The 25,433-nt window shown below is 39.3% G+C and overlaps 1 protein-coding gene across 1 annotated transcript; it reads right to left on the bottom strand.

Annotated features, from left to right (window-relative positions):
• Positions 1–18: 18 nt before the first annotated feature.
• appl2 (adaptor protein, phosphotyrosine interaction, PH domain and leucine zipper containing 2) lies at positions 19–21,760 on the bottom strand. Its single transcript, XM_044356042.1, has 21 exons — positions 21,596–21,760; positions 19,502–19,600; positions 15,846–15,905; positions 15,063–15,134; positions 13,120–13,207; positions 12,743–12,784; positions 12,586–12,644; positions 11,998–12,144; positions 11,586–11,668; positions 11,153–11,305; positions 8,574–8,762; positions 8,441–8,483; positions 8,120–8,176; positions 6,850–6,944; positions 5,217–5,372; positions 4,942–4,994; positions 4,585–4,759; positions 3,960–3,996; positions 3,671–3,826; positions 3,513–3,560; positions 19–2,390 (listed from the first exon to the last, which is right to left on the bottom strand). Exons 1-21 carry the CDS (start codon positions 21,650–21,652, stop codon positions 2,259–2,261), a joined length of 2,001 nt encoding a protein of 666 aa, XP_044211977.1. The 5' UTR covers positions 21,653–21,760; the 3' UTR covers positions 19–2,258.
• Between the last annotated feature and the right edge of the window lie 3,673 nt (positions 21,761–25,433).

Genomic DNA, 25,433 nt, shown 5'->3' with positions numbered 1-25,433 from the left:
ACACAACATTTACATGAGTAAGAAAAAATTACTGATATTTATTAAACATTGCATGTTAACATTGGATTTTAGAAAACTAGGAGAAATGAAGTGCAAAGCCTTATGGGTAGTGGATTCTGTCAACTTCAACCATTTACAAAAAGACAAGAGGGAGAAAACGCAGTCCTTGCTATATTACTGAAATGTATTTTCAACATCTTGAGTTCCCAGATTTCACCTGACGGTGCATTACTTAAAAAGCAAAAATATATCAAGACGATGCAGCACAGCTGTGAGAAGTATAACGGGGCTGCAGAAGGCTGCGTGAAAGGATTTGCTTCTTTTCAGCAACTGAGCCATCAATCAAAAGAACAATGCAGGCACCAGCTTGTGTAGGTCATCAAACTCGTCTTTTATAGGCTAATGTACTAAGCGCTTTTGTATGCTTTCTGTAGTTTGATTGACGGTGTGATTGAAGCATCTCAACCAGCACCAGAGGAAGGAGGCTACAAGTCTATTGGATTGACAATATTTTCTTTATAGCATCAGAAGACCTGCCAATACGCATTTACATCAGGCAACGAAAAGATAAAACGGTTATGATTTAATTCCTTCGATCACAATGTGAGTAATCCAACATGATCATTACTAATTATTTTACCAGTACAGCAGGTAGTCCTGAATGAAATATCCACACTTTGATGTAGTGTATAAAAAGCAAGCAGACGCAGCGGTCAATACAATGTAACTTTCACGATCAACGTCAAGTCAGCGGCTTTGACCTCACAAGTATAACACAGTACAAAAACATGTCACATTCGCACAGTCCGTCACAGGTTTCCACTGTCCTTGAAGATTAGTGTTACAGCTCAAACGGGCTGAAACTAAACAAACCTGCACTAGGATCTCATGGGAAGGGTAGAATTTCACGGATCAATCAACTTTTTCCTTTAGTTCTTCAGTTTTGATTAGCATTCATACGTATGAACAAAGAACAAATTGCTTTTGAATGAGTACATAATACCCCACTGTGGTCTTGGCTTCATGTGTTACTGTACCATTGCAGTGGATTTTCTTTTAGTTTTACAGCTCAGTGCTCAGTGTAGAGGTTTTAATCTTCTGAGAAGGGAATGAGAGAGAACGCCATTATTTAATCATGCACCGCATCAGTCCTCGCATATTGACTCTGAAAGCTTTTAATGCAGCCGACTGATTAAACATCATATAGACACTAGAACAGACCATATTTACATAGGCTTTTAAGATACTGAGTGCAAAGTAGTTTTTTTAATTTCACTACAGAATATTTGGGCTGCTCAAGGAGGACCTGACATACAGATCATCTTAAGAAACAAGGTACCAAAGAATTATGTAAAACATGACATTAATTCAGTATAGTGCTTAAGATAGTCAGGATGCTAAGTCTGTGCAACAACACTGCAGAGAGGGAGCAAAAATGTTTCGCCTAATCACTCACGCCAACTGTGTCCACTGCTTCAAGACACGTATTCTGACACAGAGTAAAGATAATAACAAGCTATGCAACAGTCCCTGCAGATAAAAAGAAACTGACATGATTTTAACCTATTTTTGTACGTCCTTCATTATCTATAAAGTGTTAAATCCTTTAAGTTTCTCAAATAGCGCATTCCGTAGCCTTCAAAATGTTATTAAACCGATATAAACTTCGGGAGTGCAACATGTACATGAATAATCAAGAAATAAATCCCAAAGTATTTGCATACAGTAAGAGCCTTACATACAAGTTAACATGTAAAACAAAAGGAATAAACTTCAAACTATGTAAACCTAAAAATGAATGTAAACCTAATCTGAAGCAAATGATTCACCACCTTCTGTTAGATTGCCAGGGATATTAGAAGACAATGAAACACAATCAATACCTACATAGTGTCCCTTTTGATGTGTAAGAAAAAGACAAAACTTAGTACCAAATCCAAAGACCCATGCTACAATGTGACTTTGGAAAAAGTGGATCTAATGGAGTGCCCAGGAGATGTGCTTTTTGGTCCAGGCAACCCCCTGCCAAAGCGCTCTGCTTTCTTTCATTACAGCAACAAAACTAGAGCTCCAGTAAAACAGGGTCAGTGAAAGTTAACTACACTCTCTAATATGGGTGTTACAGTACCAGAGTTAGGGCTAGGGGTCATGATGAGATGTTCATCCCGGGAAAGCCTTCTCTCCTGGGCAAAAGTCGGAATGTGGCCCTTGTCTTGGTTGTTTTTTTTTTGTTTTTTGTTTTTTTGTCTTGACTGGGGCTAGGCCTCAGACTCCAGGTCTTCTTGTCCGCCTCCATCGCTCATGTCACTCGTCTCAGGCTCTAGCAGAAGGAACTTGCCGTCGTTGGTTAGAGGCATGTTCTTCATCAGCTGGGCCAGAGCCTCAGGGTCCTTGTAAAAAGGAAAAAATGGTAAATGGACTGCACTTACATAGTGCCTTTCTAGTCTTCCAACCACTCAAAGTGCTTTTACACTACAAGCCACATTCACACACACATTCATACGCTGATGGCAGCGGCTGCCATGCAAGGTGCCAACCTGCTCATCAGGAGGATCTAATCATTCACACACGCACACGGCACAGCCATCAGGAGCAATTTGGGGTTCACTATGTTGCCCAAGGACACTGCGACATGTGGACTGGAAAAAAAAACCTCTTGAATGCAGCTGAATAAGAATCTACTTGATCTTTTGTGTAAATTGATCAAACTGTGAATTAATTTTGAATATACACTCTGTCACCTATGTGGACTTGCTATACTGGGAGGGAAAGTGTTGACCAACTCCCTCTAGTGGTTGTGTCCCTACTAATCTTCATTAATATCTCAAATTTATAGAGATGTTGGTTTTCACTGCGACATGAGCCACTGAAAAACTACTGTGATTCAGTGTTGTAAAACCTAAAAGGTCCAAGAGATTTACTTAATACTTACTACTTAATATGTATCTACACAAAGATTAAAGCCTAAAATGAAGTGTCAATAACTTAAGGAGGATTTAGTATTGCACTTCTGCAATGTTGGGGGACTTGTGAAAGCTTTTAAAAATTCTAGTCAAAACTGAAGCAGCAGAGGCTGAGATATTTCCTACTTTCAGTCTCTAGTATGAGTCAAGTTCCACGCTGGATCTTACACTTCCCTTAATGCAGGTCAATGACATCTGCCATTCGATTTCCCCTCCCGTCTCCGTGGTGCATGCATGCGCTCATCTTTTAAACTGTGACCCCCAGTTCATAAAACAGTCTATCAAAAAATTGTAAGTCTCTCATATTATAAAACTTTTCAAGGGCTGAGTATTACTCAGCATGACGAGTGAACTGATCATCAGGTAACATTTGCTCTCGAGAAAGAAATCACTTACTGTGACAATGACGCTACAAAAAATAAGTCCCTATTATTTGTGTTATACTTTGTGCTCTTTTTTTATGCTAATAAAATCAACTGCTGTATCACAAAGCCTTGTGGGTTTTGACTTTAAATGCAACTGTTTTCAATGTTTCTATAATGAAATTACCTTCTTGGCTTCTGTAATATCCTTTGCCAAGCTTATAGTGTAGCATATCTGTGAATAAATACAAAAAGATTAAACTTTAAGGATCATTCAATATACACTTTAAATCAGTTAACATGATGCCCATTTTTTTACAAAACGTCAGTGTTCGGTGTATAAACCTTTTCGCCCTCTGTATTGCTCTCAAAGACGAAGGCGCTGAACGAGGGCTCTCCTTCTTCGTCTCCATCACTCCAATCACTGCCCTCAACCACAAATCCCATCAGCCTCCCGTTCTCTTGGTGGGCTGCAAATTGACACACCTCTCCAAGCTGGAACTGTAACATGAGGAGTGTTGAGAGATATGAGGGGGGGGTAAAAATTAAAAAAAAAATATGACTGAACTTCATAGAAACAAAGAGAAAAAGCTGAAAAGTAAATACTGACTTCTTGTGATCTTGTGATACTTACACTAATTCTCGTAACTTGAGTCTGAGGGTCAATCAACCTATTAGGACACAATGAAGACATTTACAGGAATAATAAAAACAACACAGACTTCAGGCTTGACTTTGGATTTTTCAGTCTGTTTTTGTTGGCATGCTTTTGTCTCTTTCTGATAGTCTTTAGCTAAGAGCAAGTTTTACGTAACAATTTTCTGGGACAATCACAAGTACGTGACTTGCATCTGAGCAGATGTGTCTCTTAGATATTTTTCACAAAAGTGGAAACTTTTCTACAAGTGTGAAAATCAATCATGGGTTATACAACAGACATCACTTGTTTTCTTTGGATAGCCCAAATGGAATATAATAGTTCTTTGTCACAGTTGCTTTGGTGAAGGTTTTTGCTCATAGGTCCTTGCTCTTCATAGTCTTCTATTATGCAGCTGGCAAACTCATAGCTGGATGCCATCACCAAATACCAGAAAACATTAATTGAAGCCTTTGTTTGAGTATTTTCCGCCTACAACGCCCAGAAAATGTCAAAATGCACCACCGTCTTTATACACTGGTGCTCCTCATTTGTTTCTGAATGCCATCCTGTCCTCAAAGGTGGTTTACGCAACACTTCATAAATATGTAATAAAGTTTACCTGAGGCTACTGCTGGTGACCATGAGGTGGGACTCTGTAGTCCTGAAGATGTTGTGGATGGCTCGTGCAGCCAGCACCTGCCTCATGGCCTCATAGATCACCTCCTGATTGTTGCCACAGCGCACCGCCATAGAGCCCAGGAAGCGCACGGCGAATACCTGCTGCAGGAGGGAGTCTGCGGAAGCACACAAACATCACCCACGTACACACGCATCAGCAGCATTAACACACAAGGACTGCATGCGGGAGAGCGAACTCAATGTACACAAACACACAAGAGTTTAAACTGAAGTCAGATAGTGCTTGAAAGGGCAAAAGAAGACCATTACATTGCATTTAGAAGAGGAAAATGATTACCGTCACTTTCTGTGGAACAGTCATCGTCCGTTTCTCCAAATGGATTTGTGCGTCTGTCAGGAAGCAAGCACACACACCAGAAAAAAAAAAACAATTAAACCCCTACATTGAGCCGTTAAGAAGCGTTCCGCTTCCTGGAAGTAATATAATAAATGATATAATAAATCAATATGTGGCCAACTTTCAGGAAATTAGCATGATCACCCATGAGGACCTCATTCCATTTCTCAGAAACATGCATCCACACAAACTTCCTGCCCCAGTTGTCTTCTTACCTCCCCCCGGCCCTGTTCTGGTCCTGAAACTCGGAGGCTGGCAGCATGATGTCAAATTGAATGGGCGTTCCGGGGGCTATCAGATCCTCTGGTTCCGGAGCAGCCCCCGTCTTCTGGGAACCGCTGCTGGCAGCATGGATACCTCCTGGCTTTGCTCTACATGGATGAGATGGACAGAATGATGAGTTTCAAGGAATAAACCAAGTAAAAAAAACATCGACTGCTCTACTGAAAAGACAGGTTCACATTTTCTCAAGTTTATCTAAAAACAATACTCAGATGCCATTGTGTTAATTGAAGTCATTCGTGGTTGTTGTTAGGGACAAAATCTATAGTCCAACAGAGGACAATTCATACTAAAAAGACATACTAGAAAGATCTTTTAGAAGATACCCACTTAATTAGACTAACTCAGACTGTTGAATCCTTATATTGGTTTTGGATAAACTTGAGAATGCATTTTAGCACAGAGCATGGACTGTGGGTTTTGTCTCCCATCACTTAGATTGGAATTGCATTAGGAAGATTCTCTTCACAGCCAGTATGGACAAGAGGAACAAATGCAGTGACCTATGAGGCTTTCAATGTACAAATGTGGACCCAGTCGCATACTTCAGTTCAATTAGAGACAGTTACGTCAAGGAACTGACCATTTATTTCAAACAAGTGGCAGGAAAAGCTCTGCCCTTTGAAGGACCTCTAAAAAAAAAATCTGAGCAGCAACAAGGATAATGGGAGAACTATTTGTCTATAACACACGATGATACAGATTTAGGAATAGCTGTAAACATACATGAACATTGGAAATTAGCAAGACAACAATAAGAAAGATTAAATCACATTAGGAGGTGTTGGCATTAGGAATCTGCAGAGTAATAGTTTGTCTCCAAAATCAGAAAATAAGATCCTTGTAGCATTTTAAATGAACTGCAGCCAAATGTGACTTTGAACTGGACAAACTTTGCTTTTACAGTTGCTGGATTTTGCAGCAGCAGTAAGAGATAATGAATATGTGATATATGTGAGACTACCACCTGAAACAGTAGCAGGAATATAGCTGTTTCAATATGTTTTGTTACATTTATAAAACAACAGGTTATATGATCTTATTTTGAATAATGTTAATTAGTCAATAGTTTAAGATGAATCATAAGTATAGAGTACTGAATTAAACAAGCTATTGGTAGTACATGGATCACTTTTTCATTCACATCATGTTTAAGATGAGCTGACAAATGACCAATTCGCCCAATTCTCCCATAAAACGTATTCCTTGTATTCCTTAAGTGGAGAACTCAGAACAAAGAGTTTCATGTACCAATATCAAAGAGACAAAAACCACACTGACTTTTCAGTTCAATGATCATCACCCTCAGTAATCATAGGTTTATATTTGATGAACTGACATCATATCAAAAACACTTCATACACCAATAACAAATACTGTACATGTAAAGGAACACATGTTGTTCCCTTTGTTCCAAAGATGTAAAGAAAAACCAGTATTTCACAGTAAATACTGGCATAATTAGCCAAAACCATATTGCGTACAAGTCAAAATGACAGTATCATCTCAGGCTTTGTAAATGTTAAACTCTACATCTTAAACTTTCATGAGTGCAACATGTCTGACCTGTCAGGGTTGGGCGAGCCTTCTTGTCTCTTCTCAAAACTGGTGATGGGGGTGACGGCCTGGATAGCAGTTTGGTTCAGTCGGATGGCCACAGCCTGACAACAAAAAACACGTACATCGCAGAATCTCTGCATCAGTGTATGATTCATTATAAAAACCTCATCTCTTGTCTCTCACCGGTTGTATGCATGATCTCAACCTCGTGTTTCCTCCGTGTGTCTGATCACCAGCATTAATCCTTCAAAAACAGCTACAGTTTTCCTGATTTACAAGTTTCCTCACATGAAGAAAATTAGTGAAGTCTGAGGTCCAAAATGAGTCTTCCTGTCTTGTTTCAATCTAATTAGTGGCAACAACATCTTGGATGTTCGATTCTTGTTTAAATTAAACAATTAACACAGGTTAATTAAGAAGAAAATTGATGCAAAGGAGTTGCTACAGAACGCGGATGACTGTTTATGTTTTTGTATACAAATGAGGGTGAATCCATGCAGCTTTGCACGCACATGCACACTTGGAGAGAAAATAAGGCGAAAGCTGTGATAACTTTTTCACAACCACCAGATTCCCTGTCTGCAATCATTCTCCTTTTGCTACTTACTACACTACATTTGCAATAACCTTGTGTCTGAATCCTCTGCAGCATTCTCATTAATTCTCAAGATGGCCTGAAAACCACAGTTTTCTATTATATGTGCAGGTACACACCTTTTTAACAATCCCACACCTCAAATGACTGATGCGTAATTTACAGATGCATGACACTACACTCTACATGATGATAGGTGGTGAAATCTGTAATTATTTACTCTACAGTACACTACTGAGTGTTTATCATGTAGGCAAAATAAATAAGTGAAAGAGAGAGCGATTTCAGACACAGCGCGTCTGTTTGTAACACAAAGCTGGCGAGGAGTCAGGCTTAGCTCTGGAGAATAAACATTTTCTTAGAGCCAACCCTCCTGCAAACACGCAGGATTCTGGGATTGAAAAGAGGTAATGGCAACAACAGCTGTGAGACAGTTCGCTGAAAAACACTTCAGAGAAAGACGGAGTTCCATGTGACTGTTTTTATTCGTCTCAAACAGAGAATAAGTGTCCCTTATTAAGTGCTGATTAAAGTGGTGTAAAAACAAATGATGTCTCACTGCCTGATCAAATCACAGCAACACCAGTGAAGGTCTAACTACCAAGATTAATGATAGAGAGTTAGGGTTTCTTTAAGTTTCATCCGTGCTGTAGATGTCTGGTGTGTGGGAGTGTGCATTACCTCTGGGTTGTCAGTCAGGTAGATCTGTCTGGAGATGTTGTTCACTGTGCAAATCCACTGAGAAGGAAATACAGAGATTCACATTAGGACTTCCTCTCGCTCAGACACGAACCGCCTGAAATCAACTGACTGATACCAGCTGTGACAGGCCAGTCAGATGTGTCCAAGCACAAAACCAGATATGAAAACTAAACAAATGAATCTTGACAGCTCCTCCATTGTTCTATGACTGATACTTGTACCAACAGATATCTCTGGGTATGAAGATGTAAAACAATAAAGATCAAACACAGCTGCTTCAATGGCTGCTTTCACACTTACTTCTTCATATTCCTTTTTGCTCTCAGCTTGTAGAATCATTGACCTAGAATCAATCATCAGCGACAACAGAGAAAGTTATGAATGTCTTACTGGTGTTTGTATATTAGTCTCATACGCAGTGAAGAGGACATACGTCTTTCCTGAGGGGGAGGTTATCTGAAAACAGTAGCGTCTGTCTTCACATTCCACCGCCATGACGGAGCTGTTGTCCAAGTCCAGCACCATGCCCCCCGCCACCGCCCCCCGCGGCTGACACATGAGGTTCCCTCCCTGGGTGAAGAAGTACAGTCGGTCCCAGGCTGTGGTCACTAGGCCTGTTTTACTGGAGCAAAGACAAGAAGGAGCAGAAAACGTATCAAGGTAAGTGTTGCGGTGAGATTTTAATAAGCAAAGTGATTTTTCTGCCACCAGTGGAGTAATGGAAATTTTAATGAGCGAGGAGGCCAACATGAAGAATAAGAATGTTAAGCATTTACAGCTGGATGTGTCAGGACTTCCTGCCTACCATCAGTCTTACAAATGAACTGAACAAATGAGGATATGCAAGAAGTATCTTTTAAGTTCTTCTCCTCCAACAAGTTTAGTAATAAAGAATATTTAGACAAAAATAGACAGACATACCTTAAAAAGAAAACATGTTAATATAGTTATTAAACTTATTAACCAGATCCTGAACTGAAATAAAATTGCCTCATGTCCATCAGTTCCCCTTAAATGATATCATGCTATTTTCTAAATTCAGTGGTTTGGATCTTCAAGGGGGGGCTTTCTATTTTTTCTATTTCTGCTGCAGGTTATGACAATATTACTCTTTTTTTTTTTAATCAGAACTGTTTCCTTGTGACTCCATTGACTTATATTTCATCCAAAAGTCTACTGAGTATAAGACTAAAAAAAATAGCTAGAAATTTTCATGCAAGTCTGGCAAAACTCATTCATTTTTGATATGAAATCAGTCGCATTATATACTGTAGCTATATACTCAGTTTGTTTTGACATGTGTAAGATAAGATGAGACTTTATTGATCCTCAGAGGGGAAGTTCACATGTTACAGCAGAGCAGGAAACAAGGTAACAGATAACTAGAAGTAATAAACAGGTGACAAATTAAAGGAAAAACTGGTCCCTACAGTGAGTGGATCTGGTGGCTCTGTTATGCTTTGGGGGGGCATTTTGCAGGCATGGTTTGGGTCCACTTGTCCCCTTAGGGTCACTGCAAATCAATACAAAGTTGTTCTGAGTCATCACCTTTATCCTATGATGAAACCTTTCTATCCTGATGGGAGTGGTCTCTTCCAAGATGACAATGCCCTAATTGACAATGCCCTAATACACAGGGCACAAGGGGTCACTGAATAGTGTTGCTACTTTAAATTATCAACAAGAATGAAGGAAAGTTTTATATATTATTACGCAGTAATGTTGGATGAACACATTACTGAGTGTGCAGGAAGTGCCGTTGTCTCAGCAAGTGTTGAAATAACATGAGTAAGTCAAATAAGATGAGTAAAGCTGGATAATGTCGGGTGGGAATCAGTGATTGGCTGTTGGATAATATTGCTTAAAGATCCAAATTTCCCAGCATTTTCCATAGCTTTTTAGTTTACTGAATTTTTTACTGAAAAAAAAGATCATATCAGTCATTATTCTTCCAGACCAACATCCCCTATTTTCTACTTATTTTCAACTTTTTTTTTTCACACCAACATAAATTCTCTTTCACAAGTAAGTGAATAAGTTGCCATCAATTCCTTTTCGGTTTGTAATGATGATTTTCATTTCTATTTGAAGAGGATCATTTTTTCCAGTTGTCTCCTTGCACAATTGTTATGTTTAAGCTATAATTATACATAAACTACAATGCAATTTAACTCTGAGTCATTTCACACCACTCATAGCGAAGCTACGTGTGTGCGACTCATTGGAACTGCTCATCTGTGAGCCTTCATCTTTCTGTTTAAAAAAAAATATCCCCAAATAAATTAATTTTGATGAATATCGAAGCGAATGCCTCATGCTGTGGTGGGTGATTCAGACCCTTATGTTGAGAAACCATTCGAAATAGCAAATGTTCTCTGGACTCAGCTCCATTTGACAAGCGTTTGAGGCTGCTGGCAGTGTGTGTCATTAAACAAAATGGCATTCTGTGGAAACCTTTTCTCTGGTGTCACAGACATTTGTCAAAGACTTTGGATGTATATATGAGGGAGAGACAGAGTTTGACAGCTCTGACATTTCACTAAATCACATTGTGGTCTACGCTGCAGTTCTACACCCTGAAGCCATTAAGGAAGTTTCCCTTCTCATACATCCAATCTGCAATAAGCTGACAGCGCACACTGTCAACATGTTACCTGACCCGCCCTGTCTGCTGTGACAGACTGATTGTTTACTGTGCTCATGCATATTTTGAGCAACTTTAGCAAGAGAAGCAAAATGCATTTCTCAATTGTGTTAGGTCATTTTTAGACATTCAGAATCTATGCTAGCTGCTATATATTGATTGCTCCATCTATTGCACCAGATTGGATTCCTAAACAAACAAAACAATGAAATGTCACATATGTAAAATGAGGACAGATTCAAAGCTTGTTCCTCAACTATTCAATTTATATTCTTTCATGACACCGCTTAACATATCAACAAGCTAGGAACACAAAGGAAGTGTCCTTGGATTCAAGATAGAGCCGTAATGAGTGTAATTAATCTTACTTCCTAATGTTGAGGTAGCCAGCTTTCTGGATAAGCGTGCGATTGACAGGCTCGATGTCCTTATCTGGCATATAGACAGTGTCATCCACAGACAGAAACTCCCTCTGGGACACACGCATGACCTCCGCCTCCGCATCCAGCTGGGCCTGGATACTAGACAAAACAAAAATTCGAATATAGGCAAAGTCTATATAGGCAGAAACTGAAACATATTGAGCATTGAAATAAAGGATTCTCAGCTATGGATGCTTAAAATGAAGCAATAATCTGTAAAATCACAGAAAGGCTGACGAAAAATATGGAATTATAGAAAACAAATGAGGTTGTTCCTGTTAAAGATCATACACAACAAGCCAGAGTGCTTTCTATTTTTCATACCAAAGCTATTGTTCATGAAATGCATGAGATGAATGATTATGAAGATAGTCTTTACTTTTGCGTCATGTTGGACACAGAGGAGAGAAAGTTATCCATCTTCTTTGACACCAGCTCGATGCCTTTCTTGAAGAAGCTGATCTAAGATATGAGAGATTACAGAGGGTCATATATTCATATGGTGTCTTATTTCAGTTACAGTTGGCATTTTTAAGCAATAGACATTTCTAGAAACTGAAAATAGTCACTTTGTCATGTGCTTACAGGCTTAGGCCTTTGGTTACAAGAATAAAGTTTCTACTGCAGGGACACGTTGTACATTGAGCGTACTTTGTTAACTAAATAAGTTCCTTTTCAAAAATCCGGAAATCTGGAAATCCGATCTCTTAGTTTAAATACTGAATTTGAATACTCATATGTTAATGAGGTCTTTGCCCAGTTTGTAGGTCAGCAGTAGCTACAGTAAATACCTGTGCCTGTGTGTAGCCTAGCATGGGTTCGAGCATAGCTACTCTCTTGCGGTACTGCAGGGCATTGAGGGCGCAGTAATACTGCAGTGAGGCCTGGTGCTGCTTCCTTCTGGTGTAGGCCACCTCCTTCACCAAGTCTGACTTCAGCTAACCAGACAGAAGAGGGTTAAACATGTCCAGCATAAACTCACTATAAAGCTCTGCACACACACATACACATACACACACTCATAAATATGCAAACACTTGTCGTACTCTCACACTCGCACACATACAAATAAACAACACAGTCACATTATCTTGTACGTCCAAGCAGACATGCCAGCACATTCAATAGAAGCGAATAGCAGAGGAATCTTATCTTTGCAGCCATTATGGTGCATATTGTTGCTACAATCTTACTACAACAGCGGGGCCTGCCAGTAGATGAATATTTAATAGCATTTATTTCTATTTCAAATGCTTATAAAACACTCCCATTGCCAGAACATTACTGCACAATAAGGCCTATTACAGCCTGTGATCAATGGGGGAAAAAAAGCTCCATCAGTGGGAATGAGAAAGCACTTCCCGATCACTCAGCGGTACCTTCTCATTCTCTTTCTTCTTGGGCAATCGGCTGTACTTGACCATAGCTGCCTCGTGCTCTGCAGGCGAGGAGAGAGTGGACATGAGGATCAGAGAGTAACTGCAACCCCCTAATTTTTGTAACCCAATTCTGAAATTTGTGAAGATTTGTACTTACCATCGGTAGCAATGCCAAATATTTCTTTCAGTGTGCTTATTTCTGCAAAATTACATACAGTATAGTAAATATATTGAGTTTTGTTACAATATCTACAACAGATCCACATCTTAGAAAACACATTATTGCTTTTTAAAATGTTGTACAGACTGAATCCACTATATTTTAGATTTACTGAGTGATGAACACAAACTGAATGTGTTTGTTGTTTTTTTTATATTGAGAAAAATATGCTCTTTAATTCAATATACTTAACACAATTACAGCAAACAGATGAATAATTTCTGCCAAATAATGATAAAAATGATCTGTAATAATGAGTTTTTGTAGTGTGAGTGTGTGTATTTGTGTGTGTGTGTGTGTGTGTGTTTCCCTACCTGTGAGGTCTTTCTCTCGGAACTGGATCAAGGGGAAGACCATGCTGTCAGCCATCTGGTTGGCTAGCTCAGAGTGGAGCGAGTTCAGCTGGACGACACAGAGACACAAAACAGATTACACAAAAATATCAAGCGCTGCAGAAGGACACAAACCCAAGATGTACCCTCGCCAAACATCTTGAGGGATTTCAATTCATTTTAATATGTACTACAGTGACATTTGCTGCCAGTTTTTCCCTGCAGTAAGCTGGTGAGTATGATTTTCAAAGAAACGTACTCATAACTGCAGACAATGGCTCCCCTACATCATAAAAAGCCCATATTGTAGAACAATGATTTTCATGAAGACAATAATAAACCCTGCTGTTTATTCTGATATTGGAAACAAGACTGCATATCAAAATCAGAATCAGAATCATCTTTATTGGCCAAGTATGTTTACACATACAAGGAACACAACAATCTTTGGATATATGCACCAAGAACGACTATATACAGGTGAACTTGTTTCTGTTTCTGTGTTTTAGTCTAAAAAATATGTATATAATCTGTAGGTACAGTGTGTATCATAGTGTTCCAGGGTTACACAGTGCCACAGTGAGTTAACTGTAAATGTGACAGCGAGGAGGAAGAAACTGTTCCTGTGTCTGGTGGTTTTTGTACAGTGTCTCTGTGCCTTCCAGAGGGGAGAAGTTGGAACAGGTTATGTCAATACTGTGAGGGGGTGTACAGTGATATTCCCTCCCCGTTTTTCCCGCCTGCTACTTTGGAGGTGTACAGATCCTGGATGAGGGGGCAAGTCCGCACCGATAAACTTTTCTGCAGACCCGACGGTCCGTTGTAGTCTGTTCCAGTCCCATTCAGTGGCCGATCCAAACAAGACAGTGATGGATGAGCAGAGAAAAGACTCGATGACTGCAGTGTAGAACTGGATCAGCAGCTCCTGAGGCAGGTTGTATTTCTTGAGCTTATGCAGGAAGTACATCCTCTGCTGGGCCTTTTTAATGACTGTGTCAATGCTGGACTCCCACTTCAGCTCCTGGGAGATTCTAGATCCCAGAAACCTGCGATGGGGGTGGGGGGGCAGTGATGGGGGGGCTCCTCCTGAAGTCCACTGTCATCTCCACAGTTTTGAGCGTGTTCAGCTCCAGGTTGTTGTGACTGCACCACAGGGCCAGCCGTTCCACCTCTCGTTTGTCTGTATGCAGACTCCTCTCTGTCTTGGATGAGGCCGTAAATTTCAGGAGTTGAACAGACGGCTCTCCTGGGGTGCAGTGCATATATCATACATACAAGTATAACCTGCAATACTTCTTAATGCTCATGAACAAATTACACTCCATCATCTTACAAGCTGACATCCAGTTTGATCCGAGTGATTTAGCAAGTGCTAAAGTTCACAGGATTAGGTGCGGGAGCAGGCCTAATTCTCGCTGTGAAATGAGTTCTCCTGTGTACACGATGAGGTAAGGTCAAACAAACAATCAACCTGTGTCCTCTGAGCATATGTGTGTATGTGCATGTGTGTGTCCTGAATCCTGCTGAGTGCTGACTGGGCAGGCCCGTGGACCCCCATGGCTGAAAGTGACAGGCCCATCTGTTTTGTCTATATACCTGAGCCTACACACCCTTCCTTCATCCATCCATTCTTCCTCCCACTGCTGCCTTCCTCCATCCATTCATCCAGTGTGATAGGCATCATATCCACCTCACTGTTCCCCTCTTAGCCTCAGTATACAACCGGTTCCGGTCTTACAGGGAGGAAAATACTCAGGTCTTTCATTTGAGGCCATTTTCACCGTTGTGCATGAGGAGCGAAGGTGCAATATGCTTTGTAATGTGATAGAAAAACAACTACTGACTGTATAGTATTTTGTCAACCCTCTCTTCTGCTCTGAGTGCCAGTACACCATAAACAAGGAAAATGCAAACACAAGCCTCACCTCCCCTACAGTTTTGGCGAAGTTCTGCAGCGTAGTGATTACCTCTTCATCACCTTTTCCAAGGGCAAAATTCTAGATAGAAAAAGAAGGGAGGGGGACAAGTTTAAACCATGACACTGCATAATGTAGCATAGATTTAGCCTCTACTAGGAGCTACGAATTTAAAAATACCCTGTTCTGCCAGGAACTCTGGCACATCTCTTCATGAAATGATGCCAAAAATGCTAATAAACTCAATGCTAAGATGCTGAGTTTTAAGTTTTGTTAAAAAGAGCTAAAAGAGATTCAAGATTAACTTTGTCATTCAGACTAAACATAAGACAAGTGCATCCATTACAGTACATTGCAGATTTTTTTTTTTTCAATCCAACATTGACTCTATAATAAATGTGTTCCAACAAAAGCAGCTGATCCACAGATCCTACAGCATGATTTAATAAACCTGCTATGTTGACTTCAGCATCTATTCTATTTTTTAGTTCTTGTTAGCTACATTAAACAATACCCTACCCTTTGATAGGTTGCCAACAGGGAGGCACTTCTACTTTGAGGTTCTTTCATACAGAGATTTCACAAAACACTCTTGCAAAGATGACGTGTGGTAGACACATGCACATTTGCATCCATGGAAAAAAACAAACTGATAAGTACGATAATAAACAGATGGTGTGTCTCAACAAACTATTTAGGCAGTGTTCAACAACGTTAACAAAGTAACCTGAGATATTTGACCCAAATTGACTATGCAAATACTTGTGACATTGAGTCACCATCATGACTTACTTTCTTCTCATAATCCAGAAGTTGCTGTGAGAGCTGCTCTGTTGCCAATCCCATCTCACTCTGAAGGGGGGAAAGATAGAGGAAAAAAAGGGAAAGTTAACAAACTGGATTACTGGAGATTTTTCTTCCAAGTCTGAAGCTTCTTCATACGTCTTTCTCTCTTCTACTTCTCTATATCATGAAAGAATAAAAGGGAGTGAAGAAATATGAGGTGAATCAGAGTTCAAATGAAAATTCCTCTGAAAAAGCACAAGGTGATAGGTCATATAAATACGAACTCTACTGTACCAGTGGATTATGATTGATTTGGAAAATATGAGCATGGTCTGTCAATTTGAGAGCATGACTTCTTCTTTTCAGATTTTGTAATTCATTCCCTAAAACCCTGCCCTCGTACTCAAATAGCCCCTGCTTGCACTTAAGATTTGCTCTGCTTCTTCTCAAACTGTATGCTTGCACTCATGAAATGTCTGCTTTCAGATTTTTTGTGCAACAACCCTGCCAAAATTCCCCAACCAATAGAATGCTAGGTGTAGTGTTGACGAATGAAATCTTCTTAGAGTGTCCTGTATGGGCTAAGCATATTATCAATGGATATATTCGATTCATAGTGAATGAGGTAATAGCACTATTAAAGGACCAGTGCTGTCCAGGCATCCAGCAGTGAGGTTGCAGAGTACAACCAACTGAATACCCCTACCCTCACCCGCCCCTTCCAAGTGCGTAGGAGAACCTATGGTGACCGTGAAACTCGAGCATATACGAGCCCTCTCTGAAGCCAGTGTTTGGTTTGTCCATATTCCATTTATGCCAAGTCCACTCTGCTCATTGACTGTAAAAAATATGGACATAGTCACTGTGACGTCACCTATTGTTTTGCGAACTGCCGTTTTGAAGCCTTGAGTGTAGCGATTTGACCATCGTCACCTTGGATTTGGCCGTCACCATGTTTGAGTTTTGGAGCCAGAAGTGACCATATTTGGATAAGAGGGTGGAGCTGACCATAGCGCTAAGGTGCATTTACAACCTATGGTTACGGTACTAATGCTAATGCTAATTTTTGCCTGCGAAAAACAGGCCTAAAACCGTTAAAACATTTTCTCATAGACTTCCATATAATTGGACTTCTTTTTGCAGCCAGTGGAGTCGCCCCCTGATGGCCATTAGCTAGAATGCAGGTTTTTGGCACTTCCGCATTGGCTTCATTTTTCAGCCTCGGAGGTTGTCGCTTGGTTTTGCTAGATGCCACTAAACCTTACACACTGGTCCTTTAAAATTAAAAACTTACTTGAGGCCCTTGATCCGCTAGACTCTCACTCCTGGGTCATGAAGATGACGTTTTTTTCTCAGCTACTACTATATGTAGCTACTACAGTTTTGAGTTTCAAGTTTATTTTATTTATATAGCACTTTAAAAGCAAATAGGTTTTGCACCAAAGTGTTTCACAAAGACAGGCTTATGTATACACATACAAGCATCAAGACATATACGTGCGTAACAGATAATTGTGAAAAATAGAGCAAGAGTAAAATAGAAACACGTTTAAGCACAAATTAAGATTAAACACAGTTAAAAGCCAGAGAATAAAAGAGAGTCATCAGGTGCATCTTAAAAGCATCAACAGACTCAGCCTGAGTAATGGCCACTGGCAGGCTATTCCAGAGCTGAAAAAGCCCTGTCCCCATCCGTTTTTTTCCACAGACGGGGCACAGCCAACATGCCACGGTGGGAGGATCTGAGGGGTCTGGCAGTGCTGTAAAGGTTGAGAATTTCTGAGATATAAGTAGGGGTGAGACCATGGAGAGATTTACAGACAATTAGAAGAATTTTGACATTTATCCTGTAATGAACGTGGAGCCAGTGTAAGGATGCAAGGATAGGGGTGACATGGTCTCGTTTCTTGGACGTTGTTAATAATCGGGCAGCAGTGTTTTGGATAAGTTGCAACCGGGAAATGGTAGCCTGAGAGATGCCTAGGTAGAGGTCTGATGTAGGTGGAGAGGTGATTGAGGTTATGGGTAATAACAGTGGTATGATGTGGGCGGGTCGAAGAGTATGATCTCTGTCTTGTCCTCATTTAACTGAAGGAAGTTATGATCCAATCAGTCTTTAATGTCTTGGAGACAGTTTTGTAATTTAGTTATATTAGCCTGATTTTGGGAATTGAGGGGGAGGTAGATTTAAGTATCATCTGCGTAACAGAAAAGAAGAGGGCCTAAGACTGAACCCTGTGGAACCCCACATGAAATATTTGCAGGTGTGAAGGATGAGCTGCCGATGAAAACAGTAAATTGTCTGTTTGAAATGTAAAAGTGGAACCAATCAAGGGCGGATCCAGAGAAGCCGACCCAGTGCAGTGTTGCAAGCGATCCAGGAGAATTGTGTGTTCAACAGTGTCAAAGGCTGCAAAAGAAAAAGTATGGACACTGGTATATTTATTAACTGTTCTTTTATTCAAAATTCATAAAGAAAGCAACGGACGTACATTTAATGAAGCCCTGGAGGGTGGGAGTGGATGAGCCTGGTTAAAGAGTAACCGCCTGTACGGGATGCTCTAGAAGTAAAGCGAATGCGCCCGCAAGGAGGCAGGGATCATTTCATTGGTCAACACTACACCTGGCATTCTGTTGGCTGGGGAATTTTGACAGGGTCATTGCACAAAAAAATCTAAGAGCAGAGGTTTCACGAATGCACAGAAGCAGCCTGATTGCGAGGAGAAGGGCTGAAGCTGGAGCAGGAAATTTGTGCAAGCAACAATATATCTGAGTGCAAGAATACAGATTGAGCAGAAGCCAAGCAAATTTAAGTGCAAGCAGGGGCAATTTGAGTGCAAGGACAGGGTTTGAAGGAATGAATTACAAAATCTGAAGGTGAAATCAATAAATTATGCTCTCAAATTGAAAGACCACGCTCTTGAATAAAGATAGGAAAAAAAAACATAGGAAAAGGTCTTAAAGTCAAGTTACATAAGCTGTTTTAGTCTTCAGGAGAACATGAGAAACATAATGTGTACTGTGACTGCAACATCTGAGCATGTTTGTCAATGAGACATTGTCCACATTTTTCAAAACTATACTTAAAGCACTGAAAACTATACATAAGGAGTAAATAACAGAACATGGTATAAAGGCACCTTTTACGTTGCAAAGCTGGTTAACAAAGATTCTCAGCTCACTAATTGGACCTTTGAGCTTAGATTACTTTGCCACACACACACACACACACACACAAACACACACACACATACACACACACACACTTCCAAAGGTCAAGACTGAACTTCCATGCTGAAAGGTTTTCCAGCTGTTTCTACAAGAGCTTCATTCATCAGTTTGCCCGTGAGAATGTATGTATGAGTGTGTAATATTCTTGTATCCAAATATCCGAGACTCTAGCACCATCTTTTGTTCCGTGCACATCAAAACAATAGTTTAATAATGCTAATGATCACTTGGAAATCAACTTTGTCAGGCAAATAAAATTATGATTCAATGATGAAATGAAACATAAAATATTTCTCATTGTGTTCCATGTTTGAAAACACATGGCTGTTTCACAGAGCCACACACAGCAATGGGAATAGTGTGTGTGTGTGTGTTTGTGTGTGTGTGTGTGTGTGTGTGTGTGTGTGTGTGTGTGTGTGTTAGTCTGGTACCTGAGCTCCAAATACACGCTGCATCGATTGTAGCAGCTGGTTGGTGTAGTCTGTGAGCATACCAACATCTTCCTCAAACACACTGAGCAAGGAGCGAGTCTGTAGGACAAAACATTTACACACACTTATCATGAATGAAATTAAGATAGACAATAGTTAGATCATTGTAAATAGAGATGAAAATGAATGAATTAATTGATTAACAGAAAATTATTCAACACCTATTTTGATATTCGATTTAGAGTTGCAACATTTTGTTGATTAACCGATTAGATGCCAACTATTAAATTCATTTACAACTATTTTGATGATCGATTTATCGTTCTGAGTAATTTTTTAAGAAACTAGAAATACTTTGTGTGAAACTTTGTTATAATTAGTGTATGGATTCCTGAGTTATTGCCAAAAACGTGTTTTGTGAGGTCACAGTGACCTTTGACCACCAAAATCTAATCAGGTCATCCTTGAGTCCAAGTGGACGTTTGTGCCAAATTTGAAGAAATTCCCTCAGACATCAGACTATTTTCCGACATATTATTGATAAAAAATGAATCTATTAATGGAATAATCATGAAAATTATTGTCAGATTGAATTTAATTTAATTTATTGATGAACATAATCATTAGTTGCAATCCTTATCATAAATACTGGTCTTCAAAAGAGTTTCCGAATTAGTTTTAACCGTAAGTGATAAAAAGAAGTGGGTGTGTTTATTGGGTCATAAGGACAATTAAAGTGGAGCTGGTCATGCTCTAGTTATTGTCTTAAATGTTCCTGTTATTCAATTTGTGGGGCAACAGTATACTGAACATCACCAGTATGGTACCTACGCTAACAAGAAACATAATTTGAATCAGGTTTGGTTGGCACCTGTAACCCATAAAAGAGACCAATAGGAACATTGCTGAAAGTGGAGAGGGTGAGTGGAAGAAATCAGAGTGGCTTCAGAATTCACGGGCATATTGAAGTGCAGCTTTGAATTGAAACTTAAGGTATAATGATTTTACTGCAGGCTGGCTGAACTGGGAAAATCCTGTTTGGGTGTAGTTTCGTTTTTTTCGCACATAAACAGGTGCAGCAAGGCAGGGCAGATATGGCAAGTAGGAACACACCCATCGGCTTATATCTGTTTACAGTTCACTCCAGCAGCCTTTTGCCAGAGGGATTCAGAACAAAAAGAAATGATCATATATAATACCAGCCCTAGAATACAGGATGTGTTAACATTTTACTGTGGGAAAACACCAGACCTATTTCTTGAATGGACTAAATTGCATTGGAAAGCCAAAAATGTAAATAGAGAAATGAGCCTCCAGCATGGGTTGCACTTAAGCAGAACCATCAAAGAGGTCAGCCCTGTTTAGAGAAAGGGTGAGGCAACAGACAGCAGAAAATACAGACTCTATTATGCATAATAACAGACTCCTCACTGTCTTCAATTTCACACCACCATCACTGATAACCATGCATGAGGCCTAGGGCTTGATGTACAACTTCCATGCTGCTTTTAAGACCTGCAAGCATCAAACAACAAGGTATTAACCACTGACAGCTACCACTGCTGCCCTGTTGCAGACTATTGACTAATTCCAATGAAGTCCGATAATGGAAACCCCTCCCACATCCTGTGAATCAGGCCCAGTTTGGCTCTAGAAATGGGTCTAACTCCATACGACATGGGAAAATAAAAACGTCGCAGGCAGCAGAGTGATTCTGTTTGAGCCATATGGTCGTGACGTCTTCAAAATTGATATGAATGTTACGTTACACCACAATATTACCTCTAGCAGAGAGGGGAAAGCCCTGTGACTAGCGATAGCAATGTAACTACAACAGGGACACACACACACGCCGATAATTATGACTAGCTATACACACTTGGACATTGTTTACAGCAGGAAGGTGCAGCCACTCCAGACAGTGCATTTCATTCCCATAACAATGTGACAATTGAGAGCTGTCATCGACCAGTGGAAACAGCCTACAACGGGAATAGGATCCTGTCTGGGCTTCGACGCCAACTTCACAGCTCGTAACGCCTTTTTATGTGGCAGTTGTGTTTTTAAATGTGATAAAAACCCGCACAGGCCTACCTGAGGACTGTCCTGTAAGGCGTCCTCCAGGAGCAGTTTGTGATGTACGGCCGGCATCTTGTTAGCGATGGAGGATAAGGGGAATGAGGGCTTGAATTATTTAGTGCATGGACTCAGTTTCCCAGAGGTCTGTGCGCGGGTGAGGGGTACACGTAGGAGTTGGAGGCGGGCCCAGGCTGACCTCATCCTTTTAGACGTTAAGAGGAACTAGTGACCACGAGAGAGCACAACAAAAAGCAGTAATTTTAATCTCAACTAGCTATTTGTATGAGTTTGTATGAAATTTGTTTATGTTCTGAATATGTTCTGAGTTTAATATCGAGACAGGCAGTTGGCAGTGATAGATGAGAGGCTACGTTTAACGTTTTCCCATTTTAGTGTAAACAGTGACCCCATGTGGTCACAAGAAGACTTGCAGAGTTCAAAATGAGATAATTGCCATTTGGCTGTCTTTAAAAAAAATATTTTAAAAATAACTGATTCCCCAATAAATACTGGTACTTTAAATTTTCATTTGACCAAAGTTTGAACAGACTGATGATTCAGTTTTTTTTTTCTTTTTTAACCAAAGCAAAAATAGCACTGCCACAATGTAAAAGTACTACAAGTAAACTGTCTTCATTCAAAATGTATGCAGTAAAAGTATAGAAGTATTATCAGTAAAATGTAGCTAATGTACCAAAGAAAAAAAATAATGATTATGGAGACAGGTTGGCTCATGCCATTGTCATATTTTTTTAATATTATATTTATAAGTTCATCTTATATTTTATGTATAAAATGTTGAAATGACCTGAAATGACAGCCTCAAATTTCTGACAGTGAGATGTGTCTGAAAATCATTTGACAAAGAGACACTCTTTCAAATATAATTGCCATAAAACAGATGCATCCATTATGGGTTACTTTAACATTTCAGACTCGTCCCGTAACACCTTTTCCTTAACAGAAGATGTTCAGCTGTGTGCTTTTGCTTTTATAACTAATGCCCATGTAATTTTATTTGGCAACCAATGCAGACTAATACATGTATTTAGGGCTATAAGCACTGTTGATTATTTTTTCAATATACAGTATTGACCAGATCAAAACTGCTTGTTTTGTTTGACCAACAGTCCAAAGCCAAATTCAATTTACTTGACTTAAAACAGAGAAAAGCTGCAAATGCACAATGTACAAGGTTGGATGATGACCATTAACGTGTTTGCCATAAGGCAGGAATTATTTGGCATTTAAATAGTCATAATACACATAGTTGACAAGCACCACATGCCTAGAGATTAGATCTGCTTACTAAGTCCTGGAAGTAATCGTCCTCCAGCTGTCGTCTTGTTTTGCCTCAGTCATAATTGCCAAATTACAAGCAGAGCATGTGATGTACTGTCAGAGCTTCTGGCTGTCTAAATACTCCACACTTCCTGCAGAGGGTGCAAACATCTGGGGGGAAAAAATCCCTTCCTCGACTGATCCCATCCTGGATGATAAAGCCAGTCACCATGCTGTTATGCTCTCAAAATGTCAGATAGCCTGACTGACCACGCTGTCTGGTGTCATGTTCCCTTATTTATTTTCATGTAATTGGATCTAATTTACACACACTCTACCACCACCATACTGTATGCCTTACAAGAACCTGTTATAGTATGAACATGTATTTATCAAGACATACATAAAACATGACTGAATGCTGAGAGGTATGAAACCAGAGTGTAAGATCACATATACAAGAGTGTAAAAATGAAATGAATGTATTAAAGAAACTGTTACTGTTATAATGAAACTGTTTGCCTTAAGAAAATATCCACATGCAGTCTTGCAGTCATCTGGACAGTTCAGTTTGTATTTGAATGTAGAAAAGAACACAGATTCAACTTTTTAGACTGATTGAATTCACTATGACTAGGTGACATAACACTGACATAAACCTCACTGATTGTCTAGTGGCTTCATATTGCTCTCTTATAGTATTTCTAACATCATTTTGGTGTAAAAGCTAGTAAGTAAACAGTCTGTTGGTATCAGATTATATTTAATTCTTTGGTCTTCTTGCTTTGGGAACATTTGCAAAATTAAATTGAGTTTTTGTTTTTTTTAAGTGGCATCATTTGTGTGCATAACATCTGTGTATTAGTTGTAAGAACTGATTATGTTTAATCAGTGAATTTGAAAAATAAAGAAATAAACAAACAAAATATGGTCTAAATAATTGTATCATTGAATAAAGATCCTTAATAGTGAAAGCTTATTGTAGACCAGAGCACTGAGCGATGCACTGGATTGGATAGACTGATTGTATCATGTTGTGTCAATATTTTTAGGCAATAAAAGAGTAGATGGGAATGTTACTTACATTAGATCACAGAACTACATCGAAATCTACAGTAAATACATACATTTATCAGACAAAACGTCATAGCTTATAACATCATCTCATTGGTCTAACTTCCATGTAATAGTTATAGTTATATACTTATTAATTTTATTTTAAACATTTTCCTGAGGCAGATAATTTATAAAGAGTGAAAGCTGGTAAAACCCAAAATGTAAAATTGATCTTGTCTTTTTTTAAAAAAAAAACAAAACAAAACAAAACAAAACAAAACAAAACACAAAAACAAAGCAAAACAAAACACAAAAAAACACAAAACTTGATCCAAGACATTTTAGGACTCAATAATAGTCTAATTGATTGACTTGTTAATCTGTTTTTCCTGGTTCTTATTTTATTTTAATCTATTTTATTGGTTTTATCACATATTTACCTTTTTTGTGTGCAGTAACCTAAAATTGATTTTGTCTAGTTATCGGCTTGTCAGTCATCTGTAAAACACTTTGAATTGCACTAATCTGTATGGAAGGTGCTATATAAATAAAGTATGATTGATTGAAGATGGTCATATCTTGCAGTGTATGTCTTGATAAAGTAGGCAAGCCATGACAAGCAGCACCTCCTCATCAAGCTCCAAGGCAGCCTGAGCAGGAGCACATCTTTTCCTCTCCAGCGGATTAGCGTGGTTTAATTGGTTAAGTTGCGGCTGTAAATCAGACAAGGCATTTCGGTACTGACTGATAATTAATTGTGTTTGCTGGCTCAGCTAAGTCTGGCCTATAAAAAGAGATGCTTAATGCCAGTGGAACTACCTGAGTTGAACAAAGCTGTGATTCAGCTGAACAAGGACTACATTCTCATGAGAAAGCGGAGCAGAGTTGTACCTTTTAGAGAGGAAAAGCTTGTGACTAGGACAGTTCATTAAGTACATTAAATTACCCTTTTGTGCAAGTCGATCATTGTACACTTCCCATTTGTACCTTCAAAGGTAAAAGTAAGGACAAACGAACCTTTAATCAAAACATGAAACATCAGACAACACTAAAAAAACATAAAACTGTAGTCTACAGCCATGCTCAGGCTGTACTTTACTTTACACAGCTGTGTTTAAAGATAAATCAGCATGCTAATGTGCTCACATTGATAATGTTAACATGCTGATGTTTAGCAGGAATAATTTACTATTTTTATAATGGCATTAGTTTTGCAGGTATTTAGGCATAAACCAAAGTATTGGACAAGATGAATTTTTGTGTTCATGATGGTGCTAGAGGAAGAATCAAAAGATCACCGAAGCCTTTAGGATGCATCCTCTGGGCACCATTGATTTTTTTTTTTATGGCAATTCATCTGATACTGTAGTTGCTGAGATATTTCTGGACCAAAGTGGTAGGGCTACAAGCTACAAGCCGATAGACATTGCCATCCATAGAGAAAACAAAAGGTACTTTGCTCTTTCTCCCAAGTTGTAACAGCCAATTCCTTCTTTACTTCCACCTTTTTGTTGCT

The sequence above is a fragment of the Thunnus albacares genome, chromosome 7, assembly GCF_914725855.1.
Source record: "Thunnus albacares chromosome 7, fThuAlb1.1, whole genome shotgun sequence".
Lineage (NCBI taxonomy): Eukaryota > Metazoa > Chordata > Actinopteri > Scombriformes > Scombridae > Thunnus > Thunnus albacares.
Note: the sequence above shows the minus strand (reverse complement) of the source record. Positions and strands in the feature narration are given on the sequence as shown.

What these genes read in the sequence shown, in the direction of transcription:
- appl2 (XM_044356042.1), bottom strand. Translation starts at nt 21,652, where the DNA reads ATGCCGGCCGTACATCACAAACTGCTCCTGGAGGACGCCTTACAGGAC. An exon ending in TCGCCAAAACTGTAGGGGAG is followed by an intron (nt 13,208 to 15,062) that starts GTGAGGCTTGTG and finishes TGTGTCGTCCAG; the next exon opens with CTGAACTCGCTCCACTCTGA. An exon ending in ATTTGGCATTGCTACCGATG is followed by an intron (nt 12,645 to 12,742) that starts GTAAGTACAAAT and finishes CCTCGCCTGCAG; the next exon opens with AGCACGAGGCAGCTATGGTC.